General features: G+C 45.0%; 1 protein-coding gene and 1 pseudogene across 3 annotated transcripts in view; both read left to right on the forward strand.

Annotated features, from left to right (window-relative positions):
* Tdp1 (tyrosyl-DNA phosphodiesterase 1) overlaps positions 1-17,575 on the forward strand; it is a 68,281-nt gene that overhangs the window by 16,317 nt on the left and 34,389 nt on the right. For all 3 annotated transcript variants that reach the window (XM_021201985.2, XM_029541205.1, XM_029541206.1), the window contains exons 6-13: positions 492-526; positions 5,949-6,041; positions 9,176-9,343; positions 9,779-9,857; positions 11,056-11,241; positions 11,752-11,800; positions 13,540-13,606; positions 14,874-14,981. In XM_021201985.2, coding sequence (XP_021057644.1) covers positions 492-526; positions 5,949-6,041; positions 9,176-9,343; positions 9,779-9,857; positions 11,056-11,241; positions 11,752-11,800; positions 13,540-13,606; positions 14,874-14,981 — 785 coding nt within the window. The remainder of the gene's footprint in view (positions 1-491; positions 527-5,948; positions 6,042-9,175; positions 9,344-9,778; positions 9,858-11,055; positions 11,242-11,751; positions 11,801-13,539; positions 13,607-14,873; positions 14,982-17,575) is intronic.
* LOC110324618 lies at positions 3,090-4,290 on the forward strand (annotated as a pseudogene).

Genomic DNA, 17,575 nt, shown 5'->3' on the forward strand with positions numbered 1-17,575 from the left:
AGGCTTGGCATTGTTTATCTCCAGCTTCTGCTGCCTTTGTAGGAAACTTTCTCTTTTCATTTAGCATCATGATGTCTTTATGTTGCCACCAATTCCAGGTTGTTTTAAATCTGTTCTTAAAACTCTATTCATACTAACTTTCCTAGAAGCCAAATATCTCATTAAAACTTTGTTTAGGATCACATTTATCTTTTTTGGCAACTAATAAATTAGGTTTCCCACTTATAATTTCTGTAATTAAAAATGTAATATGTATTAAATCATGTTAGGTAACCCCCCCAAGCCCCCAACCAAAGTATTTTAAATGAGCCTGCTGTATGCTGTAATAAAAGCTGTGTTCTGTTTGTCCAGTAGAGGGCAGTAAAACTGTTTTGTTTTGTTTTGTTTTTAAAGAGTTGGCTTGGTCCCTTCCCCATTTAATTTTTGGTAGATAGGAATATTAAGCATTTAAGTGCGAATTTTTAAAATATATTACTTTTTTCCTATCCTAGGCAAAGTTGGATATTGCATTTGGAACACACCACACGTAAGCAACTTTTATGAAGTGGGAGAGGTATGATTTTAATTGATCTAAGGACATAAGGATCTCTAAGACCTGATACCAAGAATCAGTCTTTCAGCATGGAAGCGTGAGATCTGTTCCTTGGAGGCCTCTGCCGATTGCTCAGGACTCCTGCCCTGGCTGCTTGGAAGACAGAATTTCAAGAGCAGTCCTGTGGTCGTAGACAACTCTGTGTGCATTAAGTCAGTGCTTGTGACAGACCTGCTTTTAAAAGTTCTGTCATTTGGCAAGAATGAATTACATTGAATAGTCTATTATTAGTCGGCCCCCTACTCTGATAAAGGAAAACTGATTTTATGGAAAGTTGCCAGTCTACAAGGCCTGGCCCAGCTCCAGTGAGCTCTGAGATGGCTCAGGAGAAACTGGCCCACCCCTTCCTCTCACGTGAGCCAGTGACAGCTCGATTTATTTTTAACTTAGTTTTGTAGCTTTTCACCAAGTACTTTTAGGTAATGCAGCTTTTCAGGTGGGAAAAACAACAAAATGTGGTTGTCCTTACTTTAATATTTCTACAAATCACATTTCTCTTGAAGGGATTTGGCAAAAGACGTGACAAAAGATGCCTATTCTCTCTTTTAAACCAGGAGTGGAAGTTTGGGCCTTGCTGCCCCCAGAGAGGAAGCAGTATGCTAGGAGGAGTGGCGGTTCTCAATCTGGCCTGACGCTGCTTCCTGCTGAAGCCGTGATGGAAAGTGACAGTACTGTGGCTGCCTTTCTCTCTGTGTGCATACAGCAGTATTTTTGCCAGTCTCTTGTGAAAAGGAGCCAGACTGGAAGCCGTTAGGCCTCTGCACGAAGTGATAGTTCCATTCTCTGACTTGTCCTGGGTGGATAGGGTAACATCTACAGGCCACCCCTAATTAGTAGCTTTTGTCCACTAAGGGACAGGGCTTGAGAATTTAGAGTGAACTCAAGTAGTGACTCACGCATAAAATACTCATTTTCCAGCTCTGAGCACACAGGATGCTAATTTCAGCCCAGAATACAGATTGCTGTCAGTGGGGCAGCTTAGCCTTAATGCAAAGCACCAAAGAGGAAATCCTTGTCTCTCGCCCTTAGCTGAGACCCCAGGAGAAATCCATGCTTGATTTCAGGACCATTTGGGCCCCGGCATGATTTGTTGGGCCACTGGTACCCGATTCCTGTGCTGAGCACACGGTCTGCACTGTGTGATGAGCTTCACCGGGGAAAAGTTCCGATGTCCCTCTGGGCTGGCAAGCAATGGAGAGCTTGCCGGTCATGTTGTCACCCCGGGAGAGACTTGCGGGGTCAGAAGGCCTTCTCAGAAGCTGGCTTGGTGATGCTTCCCTGTGAATGCAGCAGGGAAGGAGCAAGGGGAAGCTCTCCGGTGTTTAATCATATCAAAATTATTTGGTTCTTTTAATATCATACACCGGAAAGCAGAGACCTAGAATAGATGAGCTTATGTTCCTTGGGGATGGACATAGGAATAGAGCTCATTTTTAACCTTAGTTTTTAATTTGTTCTTGTTTGCTCACTGCTACAATTGATTCATTATTTCCTTTGCCCCGTTCAACCCTTGCACCTTAGAGCAGCTCACACATGCACTTTTTGTAGGTTAAATCTAATAGCTCGCAATTCAGAGACATCATTGGAGCGGAGCCCTCCCCAGCCAGAATATCCAGGGTTTACGTTTTGCTGAAACGTCAGTATCTTGTAAAGGACTGAGATCATGTCTGGAAATTTTAGTTGTTTATTATTTTAAAAATTAGGAGGCCGAACTAGGAGAGGCAGGAGTTCAAGGACGGTCTACATGAGATCCTCCTCGCCAAAAATTATCTGAGCCGTCCCTGTAACATCTCAAGTTGCTCGCTCATCCTTGTCCTTGTAGCTTTTCCCCTTTGAGTGAGAGCACAGAGCATGGGACATAGAAAAGGAAGAAGCCTCAGCTCCTGGTGATGTGATAACAGCTCTCCTCCTAGCCTGGAGTGACAGCCGTCGCCGTGAGGCAGGTTCTGGGGTGACACACACCTGAGTGATGTGCTGACCAGGCGTTGGCCGGGTACCATACAGGGCACAATAGAAATAGCCAAGATTTCACCCCATCTACAGATGTGGTCTGCCCAGCATCTCCAGGGCGCACAGCGGTTGGTTCCAGGCACAATGTGTGTCACAGATGCTTTAGAATGGGAAAGCTCCTTGATTTTCCCCAGAGTTGGGCAGTTACCTCTGAGGGCTCTGAGATCAATAGGGAGAAGCAAAGCAGCTGAATGGACAATGTCCTCATGTAACAGGACCAGCCGTCCCAACAGGGAGGGGCATGCTTCCCACCTATGACTCCAGCTGGTCCTCTGTCTCACCAAGGCCGCATCTCCCACTCATTTTCCAGTACCATAAAATGTTGACCATCCGACCTCCAGCCATGTCAGCACACACAGTGCCCTGGCTTGTGAGCACATGTGAGTTCATGCTCATTGTGACCTAGATAGTCTTCTCCTCCAGCCACAGGGTCTGCACTTGAGTAAAATGAGGATGCTTCGCTCTATCGGTGGCGTGTGGCGGCAAGATGTCTCACACGAAGTTCTCGGCTCCAGGCATGGGTTCTTGGGCTTCTTGCCTCGCAAGCACAGCAGCTAGCATCGTGGGGAAGTGAAGAGCTTCCCTAAGGATGACCCTTCCAAGCCTGTTCACCTCACAGCCTTTCTAGGGTACAAGGCTGGCATGACCCACATCGTCCGGGAGGTTGACAGGCCAGGATCTAAGGTGAACAAGAAAGAAGTCATGGAGGCTGTGACCATTGTGGAAACTCTTCCCATGGTGGTTGTGGGCATTGTGGGATATGTTGAAACCCCACGAGGCCTCCGGACCTTCAAGACAGTATTTGCTGAAGCATATCAGTGATGAGTGTAAGAGGCGGTTCTCCAAGACCTGGCACAAATGTAAAGAAGAAGGCTTTCACCAAGTACTGTAAGAAATGGCGGGATGACACAGGCGAGAAGCAGCGGGAGAAGGTCTTCAGCAGCATGAAGAAGTACTGCCCGGTCACCCAAATAATCGCCCACACTCGGGGGCATCTGCTTCCTCTGCACCAGAAGGCGCACTTGATGGAGATCCAGGTGAATGGAGGCACTGTGGCTGAGAAGCTCGACTGAGCCCGAGAGAGGCTGGAGCAGCAGGTTCCTGTGAGCCAGGTGTTGGGGCAGGGTGGGATGATTGTCATTGGCGGAACAAAAGGCAAAGGGTACAAAAGGGTGACCAGTCGTTGGCATAGAAAGAAACTGCCATGAAAACCCCATCGAGGTCTGTGCAAAGTTACCTGTGTTGGGGCCTGGCACCCTGCCCATGTAGCCTTCTCTGTGCCTCGAGCTGGGCAGAAAGGCTCCCATCACCCAACAGAGACTAACAAGAAGATTTACAAGACTGCTCAAGGCTACCTCATCAAGGATGGCCAACTCATCAAGAACAATGCATCTACTGACTATGACCTGTCTGACAAGAGCATCGACCCAAATCGACAAATGGCTTTGTCCATTATGGTGAGGTGACCAGTGACTTCATCATGCTCAAAGGCTGTGTGGTGGGAACCAAGAAGTAAGTCTTTGCTGGTTCAGACCAAACGTCGGGCCCTGGAGAAGATTGACCTGAAGTTCATTGACACCACCTCCAAGTTTGGCCATGGTTGTTTCCAGACCATGGAGGAGAAGAAAGCATTCATGGGACCACTCAAGAAAGATCGCACTGATACCAGGAGCACTTTGCACAGCTGATGGGGTCTCACCAGTAAAATATTTCTAGTTTAAAAAAAAAATGAGAATGCTTCATGGATGGGATTGCCTTGATACTGTTAGAGGATCCAAAAACAGTACCTGGCATGGCGGTGCCTGAGTGCAGTTCCCATCTTTTCATTAGGAACATAGGCCATTGCCACCCCTGCTACTTAAGAACAGTGCTATCTATAGTCTACCTCTTTTAGGGGTGACTCCATTCCTTGTCTTCCTATATTTTTAACTGGGACCCTTGTAGCACATATAGTGCTGTCTTTGGAAAGGTTAGTTTATCTTTTCTTAAATCAATTCATAATTCTGTTTGATAGGATTCAGTGACAGTGATACATGGTTTCCTCGTAATTGATGCCTTGATTAATGGAAATATTTGTAGAGTTTTTATCATAAATCCCTAGCTGGCTTATCCTTAATTATAATCAGCTGCTAATGTGGCAACTGTGTGTGTCAATTTACCCAGATTTCAGGCTCTGTAGTTTCATAACTTCAGAGAAGAGGGCTCAGCAGCTGTCATTTCCTGAGCCTTGCATTAATTTATTGTCTGCCAGCTTGAATTTCCTTCTCCTTTTGGCAAGAACTAAATATCTCATTCCCTTTTCTGATCCTGTCTTTTCCTTTTCTTTCTTTTTTTTTTCTTTTAAGAGGCAGGACCTTAGCCACACCAGGCCACAGTCAATAGAAGCCTAAAGCCTAGCATCCTAGCCCTGAACTCAGAGTCATAACCCTGCCTCAGCCTCAGGTTGCTAGTATCACAGGCCGTTCCTGGCCTCAGCCTCCCTCCCGAGTCACTGGTATTACAGGCATGAGCCACCGTGCTTGCTTTTCCCCCTCTCCTCCTGCCACGCTTGAGCTCATGGGGTGGCTCATTGTTGTCACACACGCGTGTCACCTGAGTTACACAGATGAGTAGTAAGTAGTAGAAGGCAAGAGTCACAGACTTGAGAAGCAACACTCTGGTTCTGGAGGGAAGACGTAAAGCCCCTTAGTAGCTATGCTTGGGGACTCAGAAAGCCCCAGTTTGCAGAGAAAGCTCGGCCCATTTCCACCTGAGAGGATTTACTTCAAGCCCAGATACAGAGCTGTGACAAGGGTGGCACATGGAATACATGTCTGACCAGGACAGGACATCAGGCATCGTCCAGTCTTCAAACTGTAACCAACAGTAAGAAATAACATCTTACGCCTTCGGTATGTGACCACACAGCCACGGGCTGAAGCAAAGGCTTCCCAGACTGATCCTTTCACTGTATGCTATATATATTTCCGTTGTTTGAAACGTGCTAGCCTGTTACACAGCAGAAGATTCTACTCCTGCCTTGCTTGCAAAACACAGGGCAAAGATGTCCCTGTGGTCCTTCATAGCGAAATGATAGCCACAGATACTAAGGGACCGGTGAAGGGATGTGAGCTCATGCCCCCAGGTGTTCGGAGTCTTTTTTGAAAGATAGCTTTTTACCTGTTTCTTTAGATTTTTGGAAGGCATGTGTAGAAAGGGAGTTTATAATCACTAAAAGTCTGAGTAATACAAGAGACTAAGCAAGCATTCCTCCAGCTGTTGGCCTGCATTCTCACTAGATAATCTGTTCATTTGGAAAATTCTGTTCCTGATTTTTTTTTTTTTTCTCACCTCCTTCTCTTTGAAGGAAAATGATGCTCTTGCTCTATGAAGAAGGCCTCCGAGTTGTCATCCACACCTCCAACCTCATCCGGGAAGACTGGCACCAGAAAACCCAAGGGTTCGTAAGGGCCGTGCACTGCATGGCAGTCACTTATGCTGGGAAAGGGCCACGACAAGTGTGACTCGCTTGCCTCCTTTTTGTTTTTCTGCTTGTACAAGTAATACGCGTGAGTATAGAAAAGAGGCACACCAGAAAGAGTCATGGTTCCCTAGCAGTGCACAGCAACTGCCCTACCTGAGCTATACTTCCACCCCTACAGTCCTCTCCCACTCTCTGGCCTCCATCTTGAAGTAGCCAGTGTTATCATCCTGGTACAGAATCACCCGTAACTATCACCAATACACAGGAATATTTATATGCAGGTGTTTTGTAAAATTTACTTGGCATCTCTTTTATTGTTTGAGTATTTCACACATGCATATAATGTTTTTATGTTGGGGTTGGTTTGTGTGTTTGTTTTTATCACACCTGCTGCTATGTACATCAGGCTAGCCATGACTTGAGCTGAAATAAGGGTCCTTCCAGCTCATCCTCCGGACCTGCTTTGACCACAGTAGAGCTCAGTTTCCCATAGTCCTCATAAACTATGCTTCTCAGGGTAGTGTTAGCCTGACTCCTGTAGGATCAAAGGGGTCTCTGCTCTGTCTCTAAAAAACCTTGGCCATAAGACTTGTTCTTGGCTGCCATCTCATCCCTTCAACTAGCCAATCCCACCCCCACTTCTTTTTTTTAATTGTAGATAGAATCTTTTTTGTAACTCATGCTGGCTGGGAAATCACTATGTGGCTATGTAGCCCAAGCTGGTCTGGAACTCTTGATCTTTTTGCTTTGCCTTCCAAGTGCTGGCTACCAGGACTTTGTTGATCTGCTGAGTCCTTTGTCCATTCTGCCTCACTGCCCAGGGAGATCTTAAGCCAAGCCTCTCTGAGTTGCTGACTGGGCCTGGGGACTCCTACTCAGCCCTGTTAGGAAAAGATGTGGAATTTGGATTAAGTGTGTTCATAGGGAAACAGGGATTATGAAACCAAACAGATTTTTAAAGGTCGCGCGCGCGCACACACATACACACACACACACCAGTCTTAGGTGGCTCTCAGAACCTCGCCAGTTCCTCCAGCTCATTCTGGAGTTGTGAACTTGAACTTATGGGCAGCGGTGCTTCCTGAGGCTTCTCAAGTGGTTGCCATGAGAGAGGCTAGGGAAAGTAGGGGCGTGGCTGGTACTTTATTCATTCCTTTAAAAAGAAATCTAAAAGGCACATTACCTAGATTGAATAGTTCAAACGCAGAGTAAATATGACATTTCCCTCCATCTCACCTCTACCAGCAAAAGCCCTGTTAATACAAAGCCCTGTTGCCCTTTGCTTTGTCCGCTCTTTGCTGATACTTTGCAGTTTCACACTGTGATTAAAACAACAGAAAAGCCCTGAAACCCAAAAGGGGACTGGAGAGACAGCGGAGTAGCTCAGAGCACCTGCTACTCACTCTTCATGCAGAAGACCTAGGTCTGGTTCCCAGCTCCCACATGACGTCTCCCAACCATCTGGGTTCCCTGTCCAGGTCCAGGGGATCCAACACCCTCCCAACCTTTGTAGGTACCTGCATGCACACGTGCACATACACACATGCAAATGCTCAGAGACATAAAATAAGAAAATCTTTTTAAAAACCTTTACAGACACTCTCGTGTACAGTCATCCTTTATTGATGGTTTGCCTTAGCTGTGCCCCTACTGTGTAGATGGTCCAGCTCTCCATCTCAGCCATGGTGGCTTCAACGCCTGCTGAGGCCATGGGCTTCCGATCATCTGCTGGCTCTGGGAGTTGGATAAGCAGGTGTGAGAGCACGTGCTGCTCCTGCAGAAGGTCCAGGTTGATTCCTAGCAGCCCCGTGAGGCAGGTCACAAATGTTTGCAACTCCAGTTCCAAGGGATCCAATGTCCTCTTCTGGCCTCAGTGGGCACCTGTATGCACGTGGTACACATACCTATATTCAGGTGCACATAAAAGAAATAAATACACATTCCAAATTATTTACCCCAATATAGTGTTCTCATATCATTTCACAAAGTATTGAAAAAAACATGTCTCCTACCTTAGTATCCTAGTTTAAGAGGCCACTTCCTGCCATGGTTCTCATCCAGAATGTGCCTGTCAGTGAACCTTCTGCTCTTTGGCTCTGAGGGATTGGTGAGAGGATACCTCACACATCTAGCCTAGCTGGTCACTTTCCTACAGTGGCAAAACCAGCTAGATGCAGATGTGGTCCAGGTGTGGTCTCCCACCTTAGTCAGACCTGTCCCTCCTATACTAAGTTCCCCCTGAGTGATAGTGCAGGGGTGAATGCAATGCCACTCTGTTGGGAAGGCATAGACTTCAGACATACAGCCAAGAGTTCTCGTTCAGCCTGCCAAGCATCCTAGCAACCTGTAGCCATCAGCTTCCTTGGACAGCAGCTGTGTAAAAGAATTGGGCCATTTCTGTGTGGTTTTGGTGGGAAGAACTACAGGGGCATTAGGGAAAGACAGAGAGAGCAAATATAGTGTGGGGTTTGACACAACCATTCATTGCCTCTTACAGCTCCTGGCGACAGCATCTTGAGGCTGAACCCTTAATCTGGATTTGCCCTAGAACAACCTCTAGTCCTAGAGTCTCAAAGTCACATTGTTTTTGTAGTCCACCTGTGTCATACTGTATTGAATCTTTTGGGTTTAGATATGGTTATTTCCCATTTGTGAGTGGAAGGGAATTGATGAGATGGAAGATGTAATGTTTTATCGCTGTTTTGGCTTGGCCTTTTGAGGCTAATGTTAAATGTGTTACATATTCTAGGCACCAGAAAGTATAGGGTATGAAAATATCTCAAACCACTACAGAATGTTCACTATAAAAAGAGTTTTCTTACTTAAAATAAACTTGCATATATATTTTTTATGGTATAGATAGCTTTTGATTCTTAATTTGGCTAAAGAGCTCACTGATAAGGACATGGTTTTGCATAAAGAGATAGCATTCAGAAATAATTCCGTGATGGGAGTTGTTGGATCTGTGTGATCAGATTGGTTTCCTCCTGCCAGAAATCACTCTGTCGCCAATTAAAGAGAGTGGCAAGAATTCTCTTGCTTTGAACTAATCAGAACAGAGGTATCGATACAATGAAAGCTCCTGACTGCTAACCTTTTTTCCATTCCAGAATATGGTTGAGCCCTTTGTACCCGAGAATTGACCAGGGAAGCCACACATCTGGAGAGTCAAGCACCCGTTTCAAAGCTGACCTCACCAGTTATCTGAGGGCGTATAATGCTCCCCCTCTGCAGGAGTGGATAGACATCATCCAAGAGCACGATCTCTCGGAAACCAAGTGCGTGTCCCCTTCCAGTATGGGGACCAAAAAGGGACTCCTGGCTTGCAAGCCACACAAGCCTGGGAGGCAGAGGCCTTGGGAAGGAGTGGGGTGGTATTTGGCTGTGGTGCATGAGAGGGTGAGGGGGTGAGAGCAGATCTGTTCACTGTGTCTCATAGTTCATGGGCGTCAAGGTGGTAGTGGGCCTTAAGCCTCCCACTGGGGCGATTGGGGAGTTGCTGGGTTCTTTGCCTGGAACCTCATGCAGGTGTCCTGCTTTTAACTGGCTTAGCTAAAAGTGGACTTGAGAGTAGCAGTTACTATGCAGGAGGCGTGGCCCTAGCATGGATTGGCTCCTTGACCTCTCCTGTTCTCTTAGTTTTTATCTGTGTTGTGGGTTTGGGGTATCAAAGCACAACTTGAACGTCATTTACTGTGTCTTACTTTATTTAGTGTTTACCTTATTGGTTCAACCCCTGGACGCTTTCAAGGAAGTCACAAAGATAACTGGGGACATTTTAGGCTTAGAAAGGTAATACAACTTTTGCAATTTTAACATTTAAAAGAATTTAATGAGTATTCTTTTTCCCTTTTAATTTATGATGAATCCCATCCCCAGATTCAAATCTCAACTTGCCATAAACGAGCCTTGTGGTCTTGACTTGTTCTTCAGCCTGCCTCTTGCCGTCTGTAAAATGGACAGAATTTTATCTAGTAGTGAATATAAAATAGAGAGTTCTGTAAGCAGGGGAACTTGGGACTAAGGGTGTCCAGCATTCGTGTAACCACAAGTCCTGCAGGTTCAGCAGCATCTGCACGTAACAGGGCTTTTGCCAGATCTTGACGTTTCTCAGGAGCTGAGCCCACAGTAGACTGGGTCTGAGAGTGGTCAGTTCCGTTCTGTTTGCTACAGCACGATACAGCTCGGGAAAACTGGGAAATTTGTGCATGTGTGCGTGTGTAAATCTTAACGCCTAAGCTGTGTAGAGGAAGGCAGTGCATACTAAAGTAAACCAAGATCAGTTAGACTCCACTGATCTTCCACTGGGGCAGCAGCTGTCTGCATTCCTCTTGCTGTCTGCGGCCTCTGGGTAGTGCCTAAGTGAATGAAATGTCCAAGTACTCACTCTGTTGTTCCTCAGTTTGCCTAAGTGTCAAGGCAGGAAATGCAGATCAACCTTCTGCGGTGCTTTAGCGGCTCGTGCCCATCTGTAACCATTCCTTCTGTATTAGCCAGGCACACTGGAGGTCGAGGGTGTTAGGCTAGTGTAGCTCTCCCCGCTGTGAGGCCACATCCCAGCGCTGTGCGGTGCCAAGCCAAGAGCTGTAAGCCTTTCTCAGGAGTGAGCCAGAACGCACAGTGCTCTTGTCATGGCTGGTTTACGTGATGTATATTAGACAATTGTGGGTTTAGGGTGGGTTCATCTTGATATTTCTGTTAAGATAGGTCTTTAAAAATGATTTATTCTGCTTTTGTTTTTAATGAAAATCAAAGACTTTTGGACGGAGACTTTTCCTGTCCACATAGTGGGCTAATACATCCTTTTAGTGTTTAAAAAATAGTCTTCAAAGAAGAAAACATAGTTTCTGCACACACGATGTGGATGGCAGTCCTTTCAGAGTTTCCTTTAAGTTAGACATCCTGAAGGACTGTCAATATTGTGGGCTCTAGGGCATTTCAGGTATTATTGTTAACACTGACTGTTGCGCTTGCTTTTCTTCTGGGGCAGCTCCTGCAGGCGCATGCCCCGTCTGCACCCAAGGGTGAGTGCTGGCCCATCGTGGGTCAGTTCTCAAGCATCGGCTCCCTGGGGCCTGATGAATCCAAGTGGCTGTGCTCAGAGTTTAAAGACAGCTTGCTGGCACTGAGAGAGGACGGCCAACCTCCGGGCAAAAGTGCAGTTCCTCTTCATCTGGTGAGCCCTCTTGCTCTAAGAAACAGTGTTCCTTATCATAGATCCTCGTGGGTGATGGGGGAGCGGGGAAGAGGGCAAGGCTTGTTCAGGAACCCCGAACAGCCACAGACTTCCGTGCTTTGCCGTTCTTTTAAGTTGTCAAGCTAAGGGAAGAAATACCAGGTACACCACTGCAGCAGAACTTTAAGCTCTGTTAATTATGTAGAGACCTGTAAGTTAATGATTGATTTTACATTTAATTTGATATTAATTTGGCATATCAGAAGGGAAAAACATTTAAAGTGTAATTTTGCATCGGTTATTTATATTCTTCCAGGAGCTTACTTGCCAGTTTAGTTATTTTTTTCAGTAAGATGGGGATTTTCTTTTAAGATATGATTTCTTAAGGTTTTTTTGGTTTAACATCTTTCATTAAAATTTCCATTTTCTTAAATTCTAGTCAACATTCCTTTCTTTCAATATGATTCATGCCAAGTTTTCTTGTTTTTGTCTTGTCTTGCTTATTTTTAGATCTATCCCTCTGTGGAAAATGTGCGGACCAGCTTAGAAGGATACCCTGGTAACTGCTGGGGGCTCGGTTGTGGTTTCTCTGTATAGCTCCAGAATGCCTTGGGGCATGCTTTGTTTTGTTTTCACTGGAATTGGTCTTCTATTATTCAGATGAAGCTAATGAACCAGTATTGTTGGACTCTGCAGTGGTCCAGAGAAAGAACAGTCGGGATAGTAACCGTGTGCGGTGGTTTGCCTCTGTTTGACTACTAAGGTGTCTAGCACATCGGGTATCAAGACAAGATCTCCAACTAAAGGGAGCTCCTCCGGCACCCACTGCTGCCTTGACAGCGTGGATAGCATTGGCTGCCTGTGTCGGAGGTTCTGCTTAGTCCTTCCAGATTCACCTCTGGCACAGATGCATTTAGAGCCTAGAGTTGGTGATTACTGTGACCTTTGTATAGCTCAGTTGATTTGTCAGTTTTCAGACTTATTTTCTGAAAAAAATCTCTCAACCTTATTCTTCATTTCTGTTTTTCGACTGCTGCGCACTGAACTTTTAAACAGAGGCACCCTCCATAATACCATCAGGTTATTAACCAAAGCCCCAGAGGGTACACCTCTGAAAGAAACCAAGTCTGATTGGCATTCACTGTCCGCTGGCAGCAGAATGCACCGAATTATGACTAATTTTTCCCATGCACCAAATTATGACTAATTTTTCCCATTTATTGCTTATGAAATTAGATGTGACCTTGTCAAAATAATCTCAATGAAGTTCAGAGTGTATTTGCTGTTCAGTGCTTTTTAATGGCAAAATAAAATTATTTCACTCTGACTCTGGGACACAGGTAGTGTTTTCTTCCTGTACTTCTAATAGGCTAGAGCTTTTCAAAGTGCACTTTTAATGAGAGAGAATGTGGCATTCTCAATGCAGCAATTTTATAAGTGGTTCTAAAATAGAATGTGTTTTTAGCTGTTTGCAGTAGGAGACAGGACATACTCTATTGGACATTGGAGTTGTGTAAAGCCCTTTCTGCACATAGTTTACTGTGGGGAAGATCCAAGGTGTGTTTGGAAAGTCACTGATGAATCTACAATGGATTTTTCTTACTAAAAAAAAAAAAAGGCAAAAGTGCTTTCTTATCTTCCAGTTCTTAGCCTCCTCTGCCACCTGTCTGGAAATGGCAGAGTGTAAAGGCAAAGTGGACAGGACTGAGATTGTCACTAACTGTGCTCCCAGATGTCCTGCCTGGGACAGAAACCTAGTGATGGTCTTCATACCTACCTCTGGGGTAAAGCAGGCCCAGATTCCATTATCCCCTGTGTAGTTACATAAGGTCTTTTCTTTTCTGATGTAAACTGTTCAGAGAAAAGAAGCCCTTGAAGAAAATGTACCAAATTTGAGTTCTGGTAGTGTAGGCCCTTGATCCCAGCTACTCTGGAGGCTGAGGCAGGAGGATCACAAATACAAGGCCACCCTGGCTTACAGAGTGAGATCCAGGCCAGTTTTGACAAGTTCGTGAGAAGAACATAAAAAGTAAGAAGAGTGCTGGGGGTATAGCTCAGTGGTAGGGTCCTTGCTCACCTGTGTGAGCCGCTCGGCCACAACAGAACCACAAACACAGAGAGGAGGTCATGTGCCTAATGTAAGCATAGGCGTTTTTTTCAGTGAGCTGTTACTTAAGATGAAGTAATGCAAGCAGTTGTTCTCCATTTATCTCCTTACTATTAATAGGGATTTTCTTTTTAATGAAGATACCTCAAAACATCTTTCATTCTTTTTGTTTGTTTTCCCTCTTTTACAAGCCGGAGGCTCTCTTCCCTATGGCATCCAGACGGCTGAAAAGCAGAGGTGGCTACACTCCTACTTCCAGTAAGTAACTGGTTCTCAGTGCTGCTCCTGCCTCCCCGGGACGAAGGCTGTGGTATCAACCTGCTCGTTTAAAAATGTGCTTTATATAATACAGCTATATTCTTTCATCTGCATATGTTAGGGATGGGAATAATTTAAAACAAGGTTTTGAAAAATTTTTGGAATAGGTTTTTAATGCTAGAGTAAAATTTATCTCTGTTGGCAGACAAAAAAATATATAAATAAATAAATAAATAAATAAAGGACGCTGTTGGGTAGTTTATGGTTTACATAAGCAGCATTTCGTTCATTTTGCTGAAGCATGAAGTGTAACCACCCTGACTATGGTGTGTAGGGCCCACACTTGCTGAGGGTAGAGCCCAGGCCTCTGCTCCAGGATGAAGATGGTGTATGTTATACCAGCAGAGCTCGGTAGGCGAGGGTGGGCGGGGAAAGAAAGGTTTGTCTTCCAGCTGTGGCACTTGCTCATCATGAACATTCTAGACCAACCCCAGAGTCTTATTTCCATAGAGGCTTTTCAGCTGAGCAGCCTGAAATGAGGGTAAGAGTCTGTTTCTGTAACCTTCTGCTGAGAGTCCTGTTGGTCTGTGCATTCCTGTCATAGTCTCTCCCAACAGCACTCTTTAATGTCGGCTCCTTTCAGTTCAGGTTCCTAGGTTCACTCAGATGAAGAAAATGGTGGCCCTCTTAATCCTGATTCTGTGCTGGCAAACTGCCTGTTAGCTTGAGGGATTATCCTCTTGTAAGCCAGAGTCACTACCTGACGACAGAGGCCATCACGCCTTGGAACCTTAGTCCTAAAGTGTTGAAAATGTAGAATTATTATCAAAAGCCAAAACTAGAGCGTTGGGAGTTATCCTCTTGCCTCTTTAGACTCACCTGTGACAGGCTGCATCCCACTCACTTGGACTCACTGGAGAAGCTGCTGTGGAGATCCTGCTCAGTAGTGTGCACTCAAGGGCGTGTTAGCTTCCTGCTTCCACGAGCTCAGCCAGAGACCTGTGTACACACATGCAGAAAGCACATGGAAATGAGGGTAGTGTGCATATGGGTGCACTGTATGTGAAAAGACAAAAGTCCACGGGGTTTGATGCTTTTGTAGCAACTGCTAAGTTTCCTTGTTCGACATCGTCACTTTTCAGAGTGATGATGCGTTGTTCTTCTTCTGTTGTCTGAACAAAGTTCCATCACGCAGGACCCCAGGATAAGAACGTTGTCTGTCTCGAGTTATTTTCTAATTTGCATTTTATGTCTCTCCTGTCATTAGCAAGTGGTCAGCAGAGACATCCGGCCGAAGCAATGCCATGCCGCATATTAAGACGTACATGAGGCCCTCGCCAGACTTCAGTAAACTGGCTTGGTTCCTGGTCACAAGGTAAGGGGGCTTTATGTGTTTCCTGGGAGGTCGTGCGACTTCTGCTCTGAAATGGAGTCTTAAAAAGTGTTGTGTGAAGTTTCTTCAGTTTTCAGCCTGCTTCTGTCACTGAGCCTGAAAGGAGGCCTGTGAGTAATGTCTCACTGAATGTGTGATCGTTGCCTGATTTTTTTGGTCTCTCTAGATATCTGTAAGACTTGAATAAACCTTGGATTTGCTTCTTCTTATATACTGTAATAACAGTTATAACTGTGATGAAGCAAACTGACATTTAGGGTAAATACAGAAGAAACAAGATGTTAAAAATGATACTTTTTCTTTTATTAGTTTCTCTTTTAGATAATTAAAACTTGAGCAATCAGATCTCTTATGTGCCGTCCTAAAAACATCTTTATTATGGTGTAATTCACATATCATAAAATTTGTGCCTTAAAGTCTACAATTTAACAGTTTGAACATGTTCACAGAATTGTACATCTATCACCACAATCTAATTTTAGAGTATTTTAATCACCCCTAAAAGGAACTCCCTACCCACTGACATTTTGTTTTTTTCTCTCTCTCTTTTTTAAAGATAAATTGCTTTGCCCTTTGGAAAGTAGAGCTGGGAACATTAGTACCTCACTCCTAGTCAGAGCCCAACCACTGGGCATCTCTTTGTGACTCAGTAACCTAATTGGTGTCGATCACAACTAACTAAACTATCACAGAGCAGAATTAGTGCTTGCAAGATGAATGAAGAATAAAAAGAACTGTATCTGTTTTTGTGGCTAACAGTTGTGCCTGGTTCAGGTGAGAAACACTGACCCAAAGAGATGGTCGATAAACACAGCGCCCAGAGGGCATCCGGAAGACTTCAGCAGCCACAGAGCATAGTAGAAAAGCAGGCTTATGAGTTCTAAAAATAAGCATTCAGGGTGTGTTTCTGCCATTTAGCAGCTATATAAACTTGGGGAATTTATTTAATCTATGTTTGTTTCTTAGTTGTAAAAGGAAAGAGGTAATGGCTACTTTTGGGGTTCCTATGATTGTTAAATGAGGTGACAGACTGGGTACCTGGAATGGAACTGGTCCTCTATGTGGTGGTGGTGGTGGTGGTGGTGGTACATGATAGAAGTGGCTGTACACAGTGAACAGACATACGTGCAGGCAAAATACTCAAATACGTTATTTTTTTTTTATTAAGGGATGTCTGATCACTAAGCTACCTTCAATAACCAGCTCTAAGCTTGTGCAGAGGCCAAGTCATCCTCTTTAAAATTTCACATTATTCAATGTGTCTTTCTTTTCCTTTATGTAGTTATTCATTTTGTTGAAACAAGTTCTCATGATAGAATTCAGGTTGGCTTTAAACTCATGGTAGTTGGCTCTGTTTCATCTTACCCAATGCTGGAATTACAGGCAGGAGCCACATACCTGGCTCAGTACACACACTGGTGCATGTCTGTCTGTCTGTCTGTCTCTCTCTCTCTCTCTCTGTGTGTGTGTGTGTGTGTGTGTGTGTGTAGATCCACCTACCACCATCTCCTGAGTGCTGGGATTGAAGGTGTGTGCCAATGTGCTCAACATGTTTTCCAGGAGGTGTTAAGACACAGACTGCATCATTTCTTCATTCAGGAAGTGTGGTAACCCTGTGCGTAGGATCTGTGTGAGTTCCTGTGATTAATAGTTATATAGAAACGGTCCATGCTGTTCATAAGAGCACTAAGAAATGTGTTGTTCTTCCTGTGTTTTCACTGCCTGCTTGTTGAGAGGGTGAAGTGTCCATCAAGCCCTTATAATCGTCAGATACTGAATATTCTCCCCATTTCAGGCCCTGTCTGTATTTCATGGAAGGTAAGAAACAAAGTACCTACTCCAGTATGAGTCTTCATCTGAGGTAGAATGGCTTAAGCAAGACCAGTAATATATTAAAAAAAGAAGGAAGGGGAGGGAGGAAAGGAGGGAGGGAGGGAAAGGAGAGGAAGGACGTGTAGCAGATGAGGAGATGCATTTGGAGCATGTCTGAAGAAACATGTCAGAGAAAGTGGCCTTGGGAAGCCGATTGAGGAGAGCGCACCAGCCCAACAAGGGAAGAGCATACTGGTCAAAGGGAACAGCTGGAAAAGGCTCTCAGCTGGAGACAGTGTGGAAGGTGGAGCTGTTCCTGGGCTGATGTGCAGAGCTGAGCCAGCTAGCAGGAGACCCTGAAGTGCAGTGACATCATCTAATGAGTGTGTTGAAAGCTAGGTCAGGCTGCTGAGTGGAGAGTAGGTGTGTAGGGAAGAGTGGATGTGGGCAGCTGAGTTGGGCAGTCTGCAGAGCCTGTGCTGTTTATTGGGAAGAGTGGCAAAAGCAAGCTACCAGGGGTCAGGGAAGACTCACTCTGCGCAGCAAACTTCCAAATCACCTTCAAGGAAACAAGTTGAAGTGATGAGATACACACCAGTTCCGAGTTGGCACAGCCAGCGTAGACTGCAGCTCAGCCTCTTAGAACTCATGAGTCACTGAACCCCCAAATACATTTCCTGAAACACAAAGGCAAGGTACAAAAGGATGCTGGCAGTTTGGTGGCGAGATGAGTTATTCAAGCACTTGCCGCCAAGGGCTCAAGA

This window comes from Mus pahari, chromosome 7, assembly GCF_900095145.1.
Source record: "Mus pahari chromosome 7, PAHARI_EIJ_v1.1, whole genome shotgun sequence".
In the NCBI taxonomy this organism is placed as follows: domain Eukaryota; kingdom Metazoa; phylum Chordata; class Mammalia; order Rodentia; family Muridae; genus Mus; species Mus pahari.